Source organism: Triturus cristatus, chromosome 6 (genome assembly GCF_964204655.1).
Source record: "Triturus cristatus chromosome 6, aTriCri1.1, whole genome shotgun sequence".
NCBI lineage: Eukaryota > Metazoa > Chordata > Amphibia > Caudata > Salamandridae > Triturus > Triturus cristatus.
The window spans coordinates 786,254,347-786,273,892 of record NC_140589.1 but is presented as its reverse complement, the minus strand read 5'-3'; the positions used below and the strand labels follow the sequence as shown (position 1 = coordinate 786,273,892).

Here is a 19,546-nt window from a genome sequence, read left to right as displayed (position 1 = left end):
CACACCATCTCTGGAGACTCTGCCTTCAGAAGCCAGTCGTCCAGGTATGGGAAAACCGGAATCCCCAACCTTCTGAGATGGGCTGCCACCACTGCCATCACCTTGGTGAAGACTCAAAGTGCAGTAGTAAGACCAAACGGAAGGACCGCAAACTGGTAATGTTGCGACCCAACCGTGAAACGGAGATACTTCCTGTGCGACTTCAGGATTGGGATGTGGAAATGCGCATCCTGAAAGTCGATGGACACCATCCAGTCCTGTTGATGCAGCGCCTGAAGATGAGTGAGCATCTTGAACCTCTCCTGTTTGAGGAATAGATTCATAATTCGGAGGTCCAGGATAGGACGTAGCCTGCCATCCTTCTTGGCAATCAGGAAATACCGAGAGTAGCATCCCTGACCCCTTTCCTGCTCCGGAACCACCTCTATCGCACCTTTTTGTAATAGGGCCATAACTTCCTTCTGAAGGAGAAGTAAATGATCGTCCGTGCAAAACCATTGGCAAGGAGGGTAAGGAGGAGGGAATTCCCTGAAGGGAAGGGCCTACCCATTTTCCACAAGATCTAGAACCCAAAGGTCCGAAGTTATTAATTTCCAGTCTTGTAGAAAATGGGTAAGCCGACCTCCCACAGGACCCAAATGATCCATGATGGCGGATCTAGGGCTGCTTTCCTGCATTACTGGGAGGGGGAGGGGAGGTAGAAGAGGAGGAAGAAGAGGGATGTCATCCAGCTCCACGAAGGCGACCTCTGCCTTTACCTCTGTAGGATTTATACAGAGGGTTTCGCTGCTGTGATTGTTGTTGCTGAGGCTGACGGGAACGAAAGGAAGACTTTCCAAAACCCTGGTATCTTCTGTAACCATACCCTCTTGACTAAGACTGCAAACCCAGAGATTTTGCTGTGGCTTTACTGTCTTTAAATCTCTGCAAGGCCAAGTCAGCTTTTTCCCCAAAGAGGTTAGAACCGTCAAAGGGAAGGTCCAAAAGGGCAGCTTGCACATCAGGTGAGAAGCCTGACGATCTTACCCAAGCATGCCTCCTAGTGGCAACAGACGAACCCATCACCCTTGCCACCGAATCTGCAGTGTCTAGACCCGACTGGATTACTTGGCGAGCAGCAGCCTGGGAGTCCATTAAGACCTCACTTAAATTGCTCCGATCCTCTTCAGACAGCTTAGGGAGAATCCGCTTGGCAGAGTCCATAAGGGCGTGGATATATCTGCCCAATAGACAAGTTGCATTTGTGGACTTTAATACCATACTATCCGAAGAAAAAACTTTCTTTGCCGACTGCTCAAACTTATTTGAGTCTCTATCAGCCGGTGCTTGAGGGAAAGAGCCAATCGACTGCTTGGAACAAGAAACTTGAACTACCAGACTTTGAGGTGATGGGTGAGAAGACAGGAAATCAGTCTTCTAGAAACAGATCTAGAAACTGCAGGAGCACAAAGAGGATTACTCCAGACTTCTAATATCGGCTCCGTCAGGGCATCATTGAATGGTAAAAGAGGTTCCACCACAGCAGAAGGAGAATGAAGCACCTCTGTTAAAAGATTAGGCTTATATTCAGCCTTAGGAAGCTGTAGGTCCAACAGTTCAGCCGCCTTCTTGATGACAACATGATAAGGAGCTACATCCTTCGAAGGAGAAGCCTTCTGTAAAGCAAAGACCCCTTCCAAAGAGACATCCAAACCACTTGCTTCACACAAATCTTCCAATAAGTCCTCAGGCTCATAAATTTCCCCTTCCTCTATGTCACTAGCCTGATATTGCTCCTCATCAATCAGTCTTTGAGCTTCCCTTCTCAAACGCATCCTCGGCTGCGGCGTCAGCGGTGCCATCCGCGGCGTCGCCAGCTCCGGCAACGGCGTCAAAGGAGGCTCCGTGATAGCGACCTGCGTCAAACGAGCCCTGGAAGAGGGGACGCCCTACGGAGCCGGAGACTGCTCAAGCCGTCATGGCAGTTTCCGGCGTCGAGTGTGTCGACGCTGGAAACTGCCATGACGGCGCCATCGCCATGAAGGCATAATGGGGGCCGGAGGATAATGATGAGGCACGCCCAAATTAAATGCCAAAGTGCCCATGGGACCCAAAGGTGCTCCAGAGGGGCATGTGGCTTTGGTAAAAATACCATACGTATGAAGTGCGACGGATCCGAACCCAGCGCCGGGAACGAAGGAAACTGAGCCGGTTCGACTTCCGTATGAGGAGTCTCCGGAGTCGGATCCACTGGAGTCACAGGCGGAGCCATAGGAGCAGCAGGAGCAGCAGGAGACTCTTCCTCTACTGGATTTGAATCCCCATCCGAAGCCGGAGAATCAACCGGCGCTGGAGACTGCACCGGAGAACCCAAATCAGGAGACTGGCCTGGTGAAGTCTGTGGAGACTCAGAAAGTGAAGGAGAAATACCATCCTTGGTACGACGTCGAGGAGCAGGAGAAGGCGACTTCGAAGTTCGAGACTTGGAAGAGCGACGTCGAAACCCATGTCTCTTCTTCTTCTTGTGCCTTCTCTTGAATCCATGCGAAGTCGACCACCTCGACTTCGATCTTTTAGGAACTCTTTTCTCCTTTCTCACCTTGGACATGTTGAGCTTGGCCTCTCTTTCCTTCAGCGCCTTAGGGTTCATTTTTCTGCAGGATGAACAACCTTCGACATTGTGATCACTAGAAAGGCACCAGAGACAGTCATCATGTGGGTCAGTAATTGACATGTGACCTCCGCATTCCTTGCAGGGCTTGAAACTCGACTTCCTAGGAACAGACATAGTCAAAACAATAACAAATAAAGTCTCGAAACAAAATAGCAGTTGAAAGACAGGAGAGTCCCAGAACATCCGTTAGCTTGTAGGGCGGAAAAAAAGGAACTGATGTCATCACGCCGACTTGGTCTTCTTATGACTCTGGTGTCGTCATGCAGAGCCGCGTGCGGAGCCATGGCGCTGTGACGACCTCGTTGGTGCAGAGAGCTATGAAAAATTTCCGGAATGCTGGCGCAGAGGGGATACTGGTGCAGAGGGTATATTCATAAGGTGAGGAATCCACAGGCAGATGTATCCATCAGAACAGCCAGTGCATAGTGGAAGAAAGCCATAACGTTTGAAAGAAGTATTAGCAACTATGCGCAAAATCCCATGGACCAGCAAAAAGTAAAAGTCCCAGGGGAAGGACAAATGTGTCTGACAGAGTCAGAGGGTACCAAATGAGCATGCACAACAGTGGAAGACAAGAGTGACTAGTGTAGAGAAAGAGATCACTCATGTAGCGGTATTACAAAACCACGACTACAAGGAGATTCATGGATGTGGACAATAAATATACACATATGCAGACAGTGTGGACCATGGAAGCTACACTGCACACCTGCAAAAGCCCATGAAATGGAGCAGTGACAACACACATGCGGCACTTGTGGTACTTGTTCTCTTAGGGCTGAAGTTTCAATTGTTAATGTCATGTGGTAAATTTACTCTGTGCCTTACCGATGCTTGAAAAAATTATTTTACTGGACAAAAGCTGGAATGATTGCAGTACTGTTTTAACATGTGGTTCTTTACTTGGAGGTCATATTGAATACCTGGCTCCTCGCTGTGTCCTCCCTTCATCTGTGAAGTGGACTAGGGAACTCTAGTGACAGGGTGAACCCTGGAATCATATTGTTTGTCAGGCAAATCATTCAAGTGCTTGATTAAGATAAGTTTTGGTATGTCTCGATTTACTATATTTTCTCTTTTTAGGTAATCTGATTTGCAGTGTGGTCAGGACTTGTTTTAGGTACGATTCTAGGATCATAATGCTTGATTTACAAGCAAAATCTTCTGGCATATGCAGCATAATTTTCATATTTTCTGTCACAGCTTTATGAGGCCCCTGCTTATCTACGATCGCCTCACCTCATACTCCTCCATCAATGCAACCACTCCCCTATTCATTCTTCCATGCACTCTTCCATTTACCCAGCCCTTCTTCCATCCACGCATCCATCATTCATTCATATATCCTTGCTCTCACTCACCCATTCATCACCCAATCAATGAATTATCCATTCATCCACCAATGCTCCCAGAAAATCGGTCATTCCCACCATTGACTGATTCTCTTATTTACTGTCGACCATCCTCTAAACAACACACACAGATTTTCCAATCAATGAAGAAGCATTTTTTTTACTTTCTTAAAAAGAGAGACCTACTGGATTTAGAAGGGTTCGTCATTTGCTGTGACATTTTGATTCTTAGCTAGTTTTTTAACTAGTACAGAAACTTCCAACATAAGTGGTGCTCTCTGGCAATGTCACATAAGTTCCAGTCTGAGGACAGTTTATTTCTAAGAAAATTTTTTTGGAGAGCAAGTAACATCCGCTGGAAATAATTTGGATATGCTTAGACACATTGGCAAGGGAAGACAAGGTCTGGGCAAATGTTGTGTTACTTAAAACAAATACTATTTGGAAAACTTTTGCATTTTAACGGATTAAAGTAGAAAAGGGATTGAGCGGTCCAATCACCTTAGGAAGGCTGCTTAGGGTCCAACAAAAGACTTGTGAATGTTTGACCTTAGATGGCTGGCAAACTTCTGGATCAACCAAATGTCACACAATAAGGTTGTGAGAGTAAAAGCTTTTCAAGTGTGAACCATATTAGTCGGTCCCTTTTTGATAAACATTTTGATTGGAAGTTTGTAATGCAATAATATTTATATTAAGTTCCAAGTCTGAACGCTTACCCATGGAAGCATACCAGACACTAATGACCCATAAAATGCTGTAGGCCGTCTACTTTATCGATAAAGGTAGCATGCAAAGATTCTTACTGTATTAATGCAGTTAATAATTAAGACATACCCTAATTTGTTTCTTCATGTCTTTCAACTTCTGTTTATATTCCTCTTTTTTCATGTGCCTTTCCCTCCACTTCTCCAAGCGGGCAGGCAGAAGACGGTCCGAAACATCATATTCTTCGACTTGGAGGAGGACAGCAACGTCTGGGAAAAGGCCCTGCTCGCCTGCGAATTGAGCCTCTTCCAGCGTCCTGGGGAAGTCATCCAATACGAATCCTGTAGATCTAGTAAGAAATCGCAACAGTTAGTTCCCGCCTTGAATTCTCTTATTAAGAAAAACCTTCTGCAGAAGAGTTCTTACATCATGTCTTCATCTGGGCTAACATACCGAAGCATATTACATTTCCTTAATATATCCATTATTCATACCTGCATACAGGAAAGGACAACCCAACAATTTTAACCAGATAGCATAATGGTCAATCATTAACATCCATAAACTGACATGAAGTAGATCAGAAATGAACTAACCTCCAGTACCCTTTAAGTATCATATAGTTAATTAGTGACATCCATAGCCCAAGAAGGAGTAGATAATAATTATGGCTAAAGTAAATGACACAGCTGGCATCTCACCACTTTGCTGGTTAAAAAACATAAACCCTGTGATTCTAGATCTAAAATTACAATTCAAGAAAGTAAGCACATCCTATTGAATTTATTTATTTTAATATTTTGCGGTCTAACTCCCCACAGAAAAAAAGACAAATACATACGTGGATTGGTGGGTGCTCCACTTATTTTGTACCCTTAATGCCCACTGCACAATCATTGTTGTAAGTTGTAATTTTCATATTTTATAACATTTGCACATATGTGTTAAATGTCACATTAGCCCAATATCATTAGATACGGTTTCCTTATGTTGTATGTAAAAGCGGCCACCTGGTTACTCTATGCGACGGCCTGCAGATTACAGTGTGATTCGTCAAAGCCTGCAACGAGTCTATGTAATCATGTTATGGGTATTGTATCAATCTCACTGCTCTTCTCGCACTAAAGTCGCACCCTAGTGCTAGCTGACCCTGGAATCACAAAGGCACAGCGGCCACATGGAATAGAGGGAACGCTATACCAGACTAGATGGCAGATGGCTGCTTTCGGGCAAGAGGGGCTGTCTATTTACATCACTACTTTGAAGTATGCCGTAGATATTCTTAAATCCAAATAAACATTAATTGCCAGTATGTAAACATGAAAAAAGTTGAATACATTGTCTTTTTGTGCATAGGTTTTTCTTGTAGTATTTTTTCCCCAACAATTTACCATCCATAAAGAAGTACATTAAACTACATTGATCAGTATGTATATTGCTATTCTCGAGAGCTGTGAATAATTCTGCACTTCCTGCACAGATTTCTGAAATGTCTGGTCTTCCTTGATGAAGGCTTTCATTAAGTTTCCCATGAGGGATGAAACATGCAGTGAGACATAGTGGAACTAACTGATGTTTATTGAAAAGATAGCCCAAGATAAAAAGAAACAGACGCCATGCATACCGTAATGCATTCTAGAAGGTGATAAATAATTTTCTGTGAAAAATTGTGTAGTGTATATATCATGTAAACAACTGTGCTTCTTGCTTTGTATTGTCCATTAAGCTAAGGCGCCTTTGCTGATTGCCTTCTCAACAACAACTTAAGCAGATCACTATAACTGATTACTGTCAGCCTGACCCTCTCTCTAACAGTCCTCTGATCTGGTAGTTGTCCTACACGAATCAGGTTCTTTTCTAATGGGAATGCCAGCAACACTCAGAGGGCCCCAAAAACAATGCCTAGGTTACATGGGCATGCTGCAATTCATCTGGCGATGAACACTTAAGCTACCAATATGAACACTTTTCTGATGACGAGTACTTTTCTCTGCATGGTCCATTTTGCATAAGTAGCAGTTAGTCAGTCTATGTATGTAGGTCTTCAGTCCCCTCTCTATATGACACTGTCCTTATTCTCCAATGTGTCTTCTAGTTCTGCGGCTTGCTCTATCGTTTCCTCCATGCATTATGCTGGCCCACGCTGTTCACTTATGCTCTTCCACACATGGGCAGGTTCAAAGTTTTTCTCTGTCTTCAAACTTTAATTATTTAAAAATAGTCGGAGGAGGAGCCTAGCGCGTGAACAAGATGGCTGCGTGAGCTTTGAGCTCCCGAGACCCTCGCGCCCTCCGTCAATTATCCTGTTCTTCATCCTGTCATCTATGCACGGTATCTTGTAGATGAGTCATCGAGGGGACGATTGACGCTGTCCGGGCCAAAATCGCCCGTCGGGAACCGGAGTTGTGGACGATGGCGGATTGAGGCCTACATCCGAGGGATGCCAGGGGCTCGCGTTGGCAAGCTGCCCGGCCTCTAATTGAACAACAGCGGGCCAGCGGGGCGTGAGCGAGCGGATGGTGACTGTCGCACTTTCGCTTTCACTTTCTAGCCTTGTGCTGGATCCGGCCTGAGAGCGCATCCGGAGGCTCCACGGATACCTGGAGGACTCGTGCCAGCCTTGGTCGTTGTGTGACGGTCTGGTCTGTCTAGGCTAACTGGGTGAGGGACTTTTCTCCGGAACCGTCTCTCTCGAGCCTGCAATGTCGGCCAAAGCGGAGGCTGACAAGCCGAAACTCAAGACAACCAGGCGGGGAGGGTATACCCAATCCAACAATATGGATCGCTATGCCCAGCAGAAGGGGTCCCCTGGTGGATCGGGACAATCGTTGGAAGTACAGAAAGCTGACCCGGCCCCGGCCACGGAGCTGTCGTTGCAGGATGTTATGGGGGCTCTAGAGGGGATGCAAACATCGATCGGGCGACAGTTTGATGCCTTGGCACAAAAAGTGGATACTATTTTGGTCGATGTTAATTTGATCCGTGTGGATTTGGCAAAAACCAATGAGCGGGTCAAGTCCCTGGATCTCAAGACTACGGGCCTTGCGGATGATGTATTGGGACTGCAAGCGGAGGTCGAGAAGCTGCGGGCTGCTAGTGATCTCTCTGCCCGTCGGCTGGAGGAATTTGAAGGCCGGGCCAGGCGCAACAACGTGCGCATTACTGGAGTCCCGGAATCCTCAGAGGAGCGCTCAGTGGACCTCCTCGTCGTAGACTTGAAATGAAATGAAATGAAAAAAGATATTTGATAAAGCGCACTGTGGCCAAGCGGCTTCCTGGCGCTGGGGACCTGAGTCAGAACTCCCTGGATCGGCTCGAAGGACTAGGAGGGGAACGCCTGGGAGAAAAGAAAAGTTTTGAGGGCCTTACGGAAGTGAGAATAGATGGGAATAGAACGAATAGAAAGGGGAAGACTATTCCAGAACTGAGGGGCCAGGACTGAGAACCGCGTGCCACCCGATCTAGATTTGCGAAAGCGGGGGATGTGCAGAAGAGACATAGAGGAAGAACGAAGAGTGCGACAAGGGGCATAAGAGGAGATAAGAGAAGTGATGAAAAGCGGAGCAGAACGGGAGTGAGCTTGAAAGGCTAGGCAGGCCAATTTGAAAAAAGATCTAAAGCGGACAGGGAGCCAGTGAAGAGACTTGAGCGCAGGAGTGATGTGAGAGGATTTAGGGAGGGAAAGAATAAGTCGGGCAGCTTGATTTTGGATGGCCTGAAGTCTGCGGGATTCAGAGGCAGGAATACCCACATATAGGCCATTTCCATAGTCGAGGCGAGAGGTGACAAGGGCCACGACTATGGTTTTAAGAGCGTCAGTAGAGAAGAACCGTGAGATCTTCCGAATAAGACGGAGGGACAAGAAACAAGAGGAAACAACGGAGCTGATCTGGTTGTGCATTGAAAGGTCATGACTGACTTTGATACCAAGAGTACGGACGGAGGCAGCAGGAAGGGGGGGGGGACCGAGAGAAGGGGGCCAATGAGCAGGGGACCAGGGGTTAGAGGGACCACCAGTGAGGACAAGCTCCGTCTTGTCCGGATTGAGTTTCAGGTGATTAGCACTCATCCACTCAGAAATAAAGACTAAAGTAGAACAGAACTTAGGAAGAGAATCAGGAGAAGAAGACAGATCGAAGATGAGTTGAAGGTCATCTGCGTAGTTGTACACAGAGACCCCCAGCTGAAGGAGAGATGTGATAAGAGGTTGAATATAGAGATTGAAGAGAAGGGGAGAAAGAGAAGAGCCCTGAGGAACCCCACAAGTGACCGGGCGGGGGGGGGCGGAAAAGCCGGAAAGATGAACCGCCTGGGATCTCTCATGGAGAAAGGACGCAAGCCAGGAAAAGGCTGCGCCCCGAATACCCGCTGATCTGACACGGTCGAGAAGGATGGAATGGTCGACCGTGTCAAACGCAGCGGATAGATCGAGGAGAACCAGAGCTTGGGGAAGGTTAAGGTCGGCTTTTCCCTTTAGTTCGTCCAGAACCGCGAGAACCACCGACTCCGTAGAGTGGCCCGGGCGGAAGCCCGCCTGATGGGAAGCCAATAGGCCGTTCTCCTCAACGTAAGTGGAGAGGCAGGAGGTGACGTGGGCTTCCAGGATTTTACCAAGGTAGGGAAGAAGGGAAATAGGACGGAAGTTAGAAGGAAGAGAGGGATCCAGACCAGTTTTTTTTAAGATGGGAAGGACTATGGCAGATTTGAAAGAAGAAGGAACTAAACCAGAGACCAAAGAAGAGTTGAGAAAGGCAAGAGGAGGGGCGGGGCAGTTGGTGAAGAGAACTTTGAGGATGCGAGCTGGCGCGCAGTCCGCAGGGGAACCAGACCTGACTTTAGCTAGGAGTTTAAAAAATAAATCAAGAGAAATAGCAGGAAAAGAGACACAGGAAGAGCGAGGGGGGGAGGAAAGACAGGTAAAGCTAGGTTGGGCCACCACGGGAATGTTGGCTTTAATCTTCAGGATCTTGTCTATGAAGAAGTCGTTGAGTGATGAGCAGAGGGACTGTGAGGGAAGAAGACTGGGGGTGGAGCGGTCAGAAGTGGCAAGGTTGTGGACCAGGGAAAAGATTTCCCGAGATTTATTGGCGGCAAGAGCCACTCTCTCCGTAAAGTAAGAGGTTTTTGCCACTAAGATCGCCTTTTTGTATACGTTAAGGAGTGATTTGTATTTGACACGCAGAGAGGAGTTGTAATTCCGTCTCCAATGGCGTTCCGCCCTCCTGAGGTCGAGTTTGAGTGCTTTTAACTCTGGGGAAAACCATTTATGCGCGTCATAAGGACGAACCGCTTTGATCTTGTTAAGCGGAGCAGCTAGGTCACAGGAGGAAGAAAGCCAGGAGTTAACAAGCTCGGCCTGGGATTCTAAAGGGAGATCATTAAGGGCCGGGGCAGAAAAAGCCAAAGTGAGAGAGAGGGAATCAAGATCAACCTGATTCCAGTTCCGGGCCACACGGTTTTTAGGAAAAGAAAGCTTGTCAACCACACCCAAGTGAATAGAAAAAGAAATGATGGAATGGTCCGACCAGACACAAGGAAGAATAGAAGGGGAAGAAATGACCGAGCGTGTAGACCAAATTTGGTCCAAAATGTGTCCTTGAACATGGGTGGGAGTTGTGACATGAGATATGAAGTTCAAACAGTGAAGAGTGGCGGAGAAATCTTTGGAGTGAGAGTCTTCCCTAACGTCTCCCGGCCAAAAATTGAAATCGCCGAGCAGGAGAACAGAGGAGTTATTGACCACCAAAGTGGCCAATAAGTCCTGAAGGGAAGCAACAAAAGAGGGCATGGATCGAGGGGGACGATATACAAGAACAACAGTAAGAGGGGCAGAAAGATTGAGTGAGCGGGCCACCAAGAGGTCAACGTTGGGTATAGGAGGGTAGGTGAGAAGTTGAAATTTAAGAGATGACCTGATGATCATCGCCACACCACCCCCAACCTTGCCAACCGGGCGGTCAGCTCGAAGCGCATAGTAGGAATCGGGGAGGATAGCCAAAAGATCAGGTAGGGAATCAGAGGAAAACCAGGTTTCAGTCAGAAACAGAAAGTCAGGGGAATCTGTGGACAGAAGGTTGAAAAGTGCTGATTGGTGTTTGACTGCCGAACGGGTGTTAAGAAGGTAGGCGGAGGCGAGAGAGGGAACGGGAAGGGAACGAGGGGTGGGTAGGGAGTCGGAGGAGCAGGAAATGGGCCAAAGAGTGATGGGTACAGGGTGGGAGGGGGGAGAGGAGGAAATGCCATGGGAATCCAAATGTTGGAGTAACGACAGAGGAGGAGGGAGGGAGGACGACAGAGCAGTAAGTTGAGCTGCGGTGTAGACCAAGTGAGGAGCAGGGTGAGTGGCCCCTGGACCCGGCCCGTCGCGGACGGGCGCAGACGGGCTTAACTTAGGCGCAACTTCGGCGCGCCTTCGTCGCGCCCGCTGCGCTCGTCCGCTGCGCTGCCGAGGGTGGGAGGCCATGTTATAGGGACACATGGGGGGGGATGGACAATGGGCGTGGCGGGGAGGAAGGAGCCAGAGAGCTGCACCGCGGCACCCAGACCCGCCCAAGATGGAGGAACCAGCCCGTCTCGCACCGGGAACCAGGTGAGGAGGGGGCGGTCAGCAGCGGCGGTCTGGGGCGCGGGCGAGGGACGAGGCTGCGATCCAGGGGCGCTGAGGTAGAAGCGCGGAAGGCACCAGTGCAGGCGGGAGAACAAAGTTAAAAGAGACAGGCAGTCTCGTAAAAACAAGGCGTCGCTCCCGGAGGTGCTTCGGGAGATCAGGAAGTAGATGCAGGACTTGGTTGTGAACCATCTTGGGCCTAAGGGCCTTGGCAAGTTTTTTGCAGTACAACGTGCTCACAGAGTACCTGGCGGGAGGCCTAAGGTGGGAGCTCCCCCAAGGCCGATTGTCGCCCGAATTTTTCATTTTCGGGATCGGGACGCTATCCTGCAGGCATCGAGGGTGACGGGCCCGGTTCCTTTTCAGAACGCCTCTGTGAACTTTTATCCTGACTTCACCCAGATGGTGCAACGGCAAAGGCAGTCTTTCCTGGGGGTAAAGAGGCGCCTTAGAGGGATGAATTTAAAATACGCTATGCTTTTCCCTGCCAGACTGCGTGTGGTGTATGAGGATCGGACTTTCTTCTTCGACTCGCCTGAAATGGCCGGAGAGTGGTTGGACGCTCTGCCACGGAGGCGGACCAGCGGGGACTGTAACCCGGGAAAGGACAGTGACCGGGCTGAGCAGGAGTGATGCCCCTTGTGTTGAGTCCATTTATTTTTCCCCCGGACAATGACTTGTGACTAACTGCAGTAATGAGGGGGTGGCGGAGGGCCGTTGGGAGTTCTTTCCTCCCTTGGGGTTCTTTTTGTAGATTTGGTTTTTGATAGGGCGACAGGCACACTGCAAGTTGGGGGGGCTTTGTAAGCTGACGCAGGGGTGCAGGGAGGGGGGGACATGGGGTGTTGGGGTGGTTGTTGGGGGGTTTTTCTTGCAAGGCGTAGTAATTGTTGTCAGGATGGTTTGGGGGTGGCTTGTCGGGGGGGTGACGGTCTCTTGGTGTTTGGGGATGGGGGTAGGGGCCTCAATATTATTAGCTGGAACGTTAATGGCTTGGGTGATCGGATTAAGCGGGGGATCGTCTTACAATTCCTGAAACGTGCCTCGCCTGACGTTGCCCTATTGCAGGAAACTCATCTTATAGGCAATATGTGCTATGCACTTAATAGGAAGGGCTGCAAATTCATTGCCCACTTGGGCTTCTCATCGGGCTCCAGGGGAGCGGGCATACTTGTGCGGGCCTCACTGCCACTGGAGGTTGATTCCACCATTGTTGACGATAGGGGGCGGTTTGTAGCTGTGGCGGGGAGGTGGGAGGGTAGAAAATTGGTATTGGTTTCTGTATATGTTCCTCCGGCCCTGCAGGCCTCCACGTTTGCAGATCTGGGCAGAGCCTTGTTGGAACTCCCCGAGGGACTGTTGGTGGTGGGAGGGGACTTCAATGCTGTTGGTTCTGGGCAGCTCGATAGACACCCGCCCAGGGATACCGGGAGGGCCAAGAAGTGGCTTCCGGACTTCATGGACACTTTCGGTTTTGTGGATTGCTGGAGGCTCCTGCACCCTGCTCAGTGCCAGTATACCTTTCACTCCGGGGCGCATGGGAGTCTTTCCCGGATTGATTATGTGCTCACCCTGGCTGCGAATGCCTCGCTAGTTTCTGAAGCTCGACATATGGCACGCGGCATATCTGACCACTCCCCGGTGTGGGTCCGTTTTGATATTGGCCGGGTGGGAGGGGGTAGGGTTGCTCCTATTAACCCCTGGTACTTTCGTGACCCCAAGACGCGCAGGGCGCTGCTGAAGGCGGTTGATCACTATTTCCGGGACAATCAGGATTCGGTAGATTCGGCGGTGTCTCTATGGGAGGCGTTTAAGACCGTTTTGAGAGGGGAGGCCCTCTCACTGGTGGTGGCCGCCAAGCGACGGACGGACGCCGAGGTGGTGCAGATTGAGGATGAGATTGCAGTTTTAGAAAAGACCCTAGAGGAGGGGGTGGAAGAGGACACGCTGCATAATCTGAGTTTGAAGCAGTCGGAGTACAGGGATTTGGTGGAGAATGCTGCCAAGACCCTTAGTAGGGAGCAGCAGGGCCGTCTGTATGATGTTGGGGACAAGGCCGGGAAACTGCTAGCTTGGTTGGACAAGAAAGAGCGGGTCAATAGAGTGGTGCCGGAGTTAACGACGGAGGAGGGTGCGATTGTCACTGACCCCGACGGTATCGTCCAATGTTTCTCGGATTATTTCCGCGTAGTGTACACCTCGGTTTCGGACAGGCCGACAGCGGACTTGTGTGACCTCTTGCGTGATATTGCTCTGCCCTGCCTCTCTGACGTAGATAGGGAAGACCTGGATGGTGATATAACGGTTGATGAAGTGGCGGGGGCCATTCGGGCGTTGAACTCGGGTAAGGCCTCCGGTCCAAATGGTTTGCCTATCGAATTGTACAAGCTATGTCCGGATAAGATCGCCCCTCACCTGCGCGGCATGTTCGTGGAGGCGCGGGGGAACGGATATCTGCCGCTTGATCAACGACTGGCAACCATAGTGGCGATACATAAGGACGGTAAGCCTCGGGACAAATGTAGTTCCTATCGGCCGATATCGCTTCTTAACGCTGAGCCGAAAATCCTCGATAAGGTCCTGGCGAACCGCTTGGTCCGAGTACTTGAGGATTTGATCCACGCGGACCAATCGGGCTTCATTCCTCATCGTAATACTGCTTTGAATCTTAGGCGCCTCCACGGTGTGATTGCTAGGGTGGACACGCTGCGGGAACCGGCTATTGTGGCGTCACTTGACGCCACGATGGCGTTCGACACGGTGGAGTGGGCATATCTGTGGGCGGTACTAGCTAAGTTTGGCTTTGGACCCGGATTTGTTGGCTGGGTGAGGTGGCTTTATGAGGGTCCCCTTGCTAGTGTTGTGGTAAACGGGAGGGCTTCCAGGCCGTTCAAGCTTGGGAGAGGCACCCGGCAGGGGTGCCCCCTGTCGCCTTTGTTGTTCGCCCTTGCTCTTGAGCCGCTTGCAGCGTGGATAAGAAGGCACCCGAGTATACGTGGCCTCCGATGGTCGCCCGATTATGAGGATCGTATCTCACTTTACGCCGACGACATCCTATTATACCTTGCCTCGCCCCAGAAATCTCTCATAGTGGTCTGCGACGTCTTGACTTCCTTTGGTAGGAACTCGGGCCTTGTTATCAACTGGGGAAAGTCGCATCTGTATGTACTGTGTGGCGATGTTCCACCTGTCCCCCGAAACTGTTCGATCCAGATCGCCCAGCAGGGCTTCCGATATCTTGGGATCTACATCTCCACTGACCCCATCCTGCGATATGAGAAGAATCTGCTCCCCCCCCCTGGCGCGTCTGCGGCGGGATGCGGCGGGATGGCGGAGGCTGCCGCTCTCTCTCCTCGGACGCGCCGCACTGTTTAAAATGATGTCTCTTCCCCGTTTTCTTTATGCATTGCAGAATACTCTTGACTGGGTCCCGACTAGTTATTTTAGAGAGGTCGAGAGCCTCCAACGCTCGCTATTGTGGGATGGGCGACCACGTATAGCGATCGCTAAGTTGACGCTTCCGTGGTACGATGGTGGCATTGCGCTTCCGGACATTCGCAGATACTACTGGGCTACCCAGCTGTGCGCGATTAATCATGGCGTCTATGGCTCGGCGTCGAGCCCCGGCTTCGCTATGGATCGGTGGCTACTGCGTGGCGGTAATTACCACAGGGCCTTGTACACAAAGTCGTTGGACTCGTCCCTTACGGGGCCCACTCGAGTGGCGGTGCGGGTGTGGAAGTTGGCGACGGACTCCCTAGGTTGGAAGGGCAGACTTACCCTTGCTACCCCGCTATTCGACTCGGATATCCTTGGGAAGCTTTGGCATACAAAAGGGTTTGAGAAATGGGATTTGATCGGCATCTCAAGGGTGGGAGACGTGCTGGCTCGGGGCGAGGTGAAGTCCTTTGAGGTGCTGCAGAAGGAGTACGAGTTGGGGAACACTGAGTTTTTCCGCTATGCCCAGGTGCGTCACGCCTTGCGATCGGTCCTTATAGAGGGTGAGAAGGTGCCTGCGTCCTCTCCATTGGAGGACCGAATTCTGGATGGCCATATGCCGGAGAGCACGATCTCTCTCATCTATAAGAAGCTGATTAATGTCCGGGCTGACCTTCTTCGTGGGTTGTGGGATCAATGGACTAGGGACGGCCTCGAACTGGACGATGAGGACTGGCAATATGCAGTCTCCTCTCCTAAGGAGGTTGCGATTCCGTCGCGTCTGCGGCTGGTCCAGCTCAAAATACTTCATCGAGTCTACGTGACAGGTCCTCGGCTGGTCCATATGGGCTTTTCGGAGGAGGGTCTATGTAAGCGAGGCTGTGGCATGGTGGGCACCTTCCTCCATATTATCTGGGAATGCGGAGTGATTGTGGAGTTTTGGAAGCGAGTGCATGCAGTGATGGGGGAGCTGACGGGCATTGTCATGCAACCGGAGGCGCGGTGTTGTCTCTTGAACGTCTGGGGTCCTACCGATCTAGATGACGCACAGACTCAGTGGGTTACCCTGGGGAACATGGTGGCCAAGCGGGATGTTGCGCGCCTGTGGGGCTCGGCAGTGCCCCCCGCGTTGGCAGCGTGGAAGGAAAATATGGACTGGTGCATGCTCAGGGAAAAGACGGTGTATTGTGCTAGAGGGCGCCCGCGGAAATGGCATGCAGTATGGGGGCGATGGAATCGCTATAGAGGGGACATATGTCTGCCCCCTGACCTGTATCAGCCAGAAGAGCAGCTCTCCCCTTGACATTCTTTCCGGCTATATGCGTATTGTGGATGATTGATTGCCTATTGTGGGTCTCTGCCCTCCCCCTCCCTCCCCTCATTATAGTATTGTCTTTGGTATACGAATGGGACGGACTTCCCCTGATGGGCACCCCTCAGGTGCACTCGAAGTTTAACGCCTTGCAAGGGTTTGGTTTGTGTTGGTGTTTCTTTAAAAATTGAACCTTTATTTGAGTCTCCTGTTTGTTCAGTGTGACTGCATTTCGATGTTGCTTCATTTATGCTGCCGAACCTCCGGGCTGTCGGCTGAATAGCTGTGTCTCGGATAAACTGAATAAAGGTTTTATAAAAAAAAAAAAAAAATAGTCTCAGGCTTTCTGGCGTGTCTCGAAGAACCGGTTTCTGTCTTGTTTCAGCAAATTCATGTTTGCTGGATAGAAAAGTATGTTTTCAAATGGAGGTCTCAATTTTGCCATTCTTTCAACATTGTAGGGACCCCAAAAGAGGAATGAGGCAGACATCAGAGGGACAGTATAAATAGGACATTTCCAGCAATAAAGAATTGTGTATGCCCTAACCACCGTTGCCTAAGGAGAGAACCCCACCATTCTTTATTGGTCTGTTAGGTGACTCCTTACTGAGCTCAAGGGACAGCGCCAGACACAGAAAGAACAAATAAACTCTTGAGTATCCTTCCGCCATCCAGCCCATCTAGAAAAAGCTCTGGAAGCCTCCACCTGTAGAAAACACACCTCTGCCACCAAAGAGCCACTTTGTATTTTATTCACCAGCCAACTGACACCTCACCATATCTGGTGATCTGATCCTTGTTATTAACCTGTAAAACAAATTCCGAGCCAGAGTGTCTGGGCACAAATCAGGGAAGAGAAAATAACTACCCATATACATCACCACATTTTTGTGCATCACAACTTACAATACTCTCCCCCATGGTTCAGCAGAACTTAAAACCATCATTACTGTCCCTTCACTGCCTATATTTAGCAGTAGTTCAAGAGAAGGAATCTGTTTTAGGGCACACTCTCAGTCTTGTACTTCGCATGTATGTACTCTTCCAACTGCACTCCTTGCAGGTCTCTCCACCATACCCGGTGTAAAACGATTCCTCAGTCAGCAATGAGAAGACAACCAGTGCTCTGAGTTGGGCTCCCATCTGCAGGTTTATAGCCTCGTATCTCGTGTACAACTTGAATTCTTTAAAACTGTTCACACAGCATTGATTTTAGTGCTCTTCCAGTTAAGGTCTGTATTTAGGGTAATAATTGAATGGAGCACAGATTGTTCAACTTTGGTCAAGTCAGAGTCTTCTTGGGGATCTCTGTTCCTTTTTGTATGCCTCCCGCTGGGAGCTAGTTCAAGGTTTAAAGAACGTTTCTTTGATTTTCAGTTTTCCCTTAATGACAATCAATTACGTTGAGCACTTGCAGAGCTTCACAACCAGTTTGGGGAGTGAGGCACCTTGCTCACAGTCAAGAATACAGATAAGGGTAGCTCACAGCCTGTAATATTACTCCTGCATCCCCAGTGTATCGCCTCCAGGGACTGCAAAGTGAGAAAAGGGATTCAAATCCAAGAGGGTGAAAATTGCCCCTTGATTCTGGTGAGATTGTGGATCTGCAGCTGCTGCAACATCTTTTCTCCAGAACACATCTACCAAGTGTCATTCAGTCTTGTATTTTTCTCAGGGCAGGGCAGGGTGCACCACAGGCAGCCTTCCTCTCCCCTCTGGGTCACTGCATTTTTAGAAGCACCGCCCCCTTATGTCTCCCTGGCAGCAAGCAACAGAGAAATCAAAGTCTGCCTGTGTGGCGCCTCTAAATTCGACACGTGTGTATTCTGATGGGGACGAAGTAGGGGAGGGAAAATGGCTTACTTACTTCTATGAGCCCCAGCAGCAACTGCAAAGCAGAAGGAAATGCTACCCCATCAGTCTTCCAATCGCAATGTGCAAGCACCTTTGTAGAAAATGACTCATGTAATCTCTCAGCATCAAACAGCAGCGACATTTTCTCCCCATTGCTCACGCTTTTTAGCAACTTTTGCACAAATGTTCCAGCATTATTTTCTTCCTTATGTTCGGGTACACACACTATCCAAAAACTGTTCCTCGTCGAACTACTTTGACCTCTTCCTCTTAGACTGTTAAACGTTATGTGTTCTGTGTGAGTTTCACAAACCCGAATATCTAACACAGAGATCGAGTTTTCAGTTTCCATGTCAATCAGTTTCCATTTCAATGCTTTCCTACTCCACTACCCTCTAGGAGATATATTGCAGATTCCTCCGAAGGACAGGTCCTATGATCTTTCCTGGCTCTAATTTTTATTCAAACAAGAGGTGAGAGTTCACTATGCCTTTCAAAATGTGGCCTATGTAACTACTCCTTCACCTCACATTCCCCAAGGAGTTCTGCTTCCCTCCATTTCCTTTTCTCATTTTTACATGGTTGGATGTATTTTTTGGACGTCTGTTGTCTCGGTGTCTTATCATTATCCTCTTCTATAATGGATGATAAAAGAAATTATTGTGCATTGGCTCTGAGAATATTACAGTCAATACTTATCCTGTCTCCCACACATAGAGCACACGTAGATAAATAGGTTCACCATTGTCTTTACCAATGTCTCCACTCAACTGCTCTTCTATTCAATTTCCCTATAAATTTTGTTTGGGCGGATCGGCATTCCATAAGGACAAACATCCTAAAAATACTATCCAAATTCCATCATCACCTACTTTTTGTGTGATTCTCCCTTGGGCAGCCTCTGTGCCTGATGGGAAATCCACACTGCCGCACTGTACAATATGCTGCAAGTGACTTCTCACCTACTCCCAGTGGCTGATATTAATTGCTGACGAAAACCATATGTCCGTAGCGCAGTGCTCGTGCCTGCCCACAGGCCTGCTGTTGGCTTCGCGTACCTCACAGCTGATCTCCGTGCCACCAGCCTGCAAGCCGGCCTTCACACTGCCCTTTGGCCCAAGAAGTCTTCCTTCTTTAAAAAGAAGTGAGAAATCTTTTCCTGAAGGGAAGCAGCTGAATGCTATCAGCCGCATCACCCCCTGCCTCACCCCTCTTGCTGGCATACGGTTGCATCTTTGGCGGTTTAGCTGGGGTACCAGTGAATTGCGATGAACTGTGGAGGTGTGGTGGGGAAGTGTGGGGGGTTCTTTAACTGTAGTTTAACTGCAGTTGAGCTATAGTTTGCCAGCTTCAAAAGGTCCTGGACACTTGGATACCGTGAAAGCCAGTGGGTGGAGGTGGCGACTTGCTGACAAAAACTGTTAGAGGAGGAGGCCAGAGGATTATTTTCTCAGACTACTAAACCTCTATGGCAAAGTACACTCCAGTAATATCCCCCAGTTTGTCTGTACAGTAAACCTGGACTTCGGAATTACAGACCAGGCAAGATGTTTTGCAAGTTAGTAATAATTACTACTGAAGTAGCGCATGTTTGGAGCTGGTCCTCTACAGACTTTCAATCT

At 49.3% G+C, this 19,546-nt stretch overlaps 1 protein-coding gene across 6 annotated transcripts in view; it reads right to left on the bottom strand.

Moving 5' to 3' along the window:
• The window catches only part of AK9 (adenylate kinase 9), a 1,219,082-nt gene that overhangs the window by 422,638 nt on the left and 776,898 nt on the right, over positions 1 to 19,546 (bottom strand). For all 6 annotated transcript variants that reach the window (XM_085611347.1, XM_085611348.1, XM_085611351.1 and 3 more), the window contains one exon: positions 4,843 to 5,062. In XM_085611347.1, the coding sequence (XP_085467473.1) occupies positions 4,843 to 5,062 (220 nt within the window). The remainder of the gene's footprint in view (positions 1 to 4,842; positions 5,063 to 19,546) is intronic.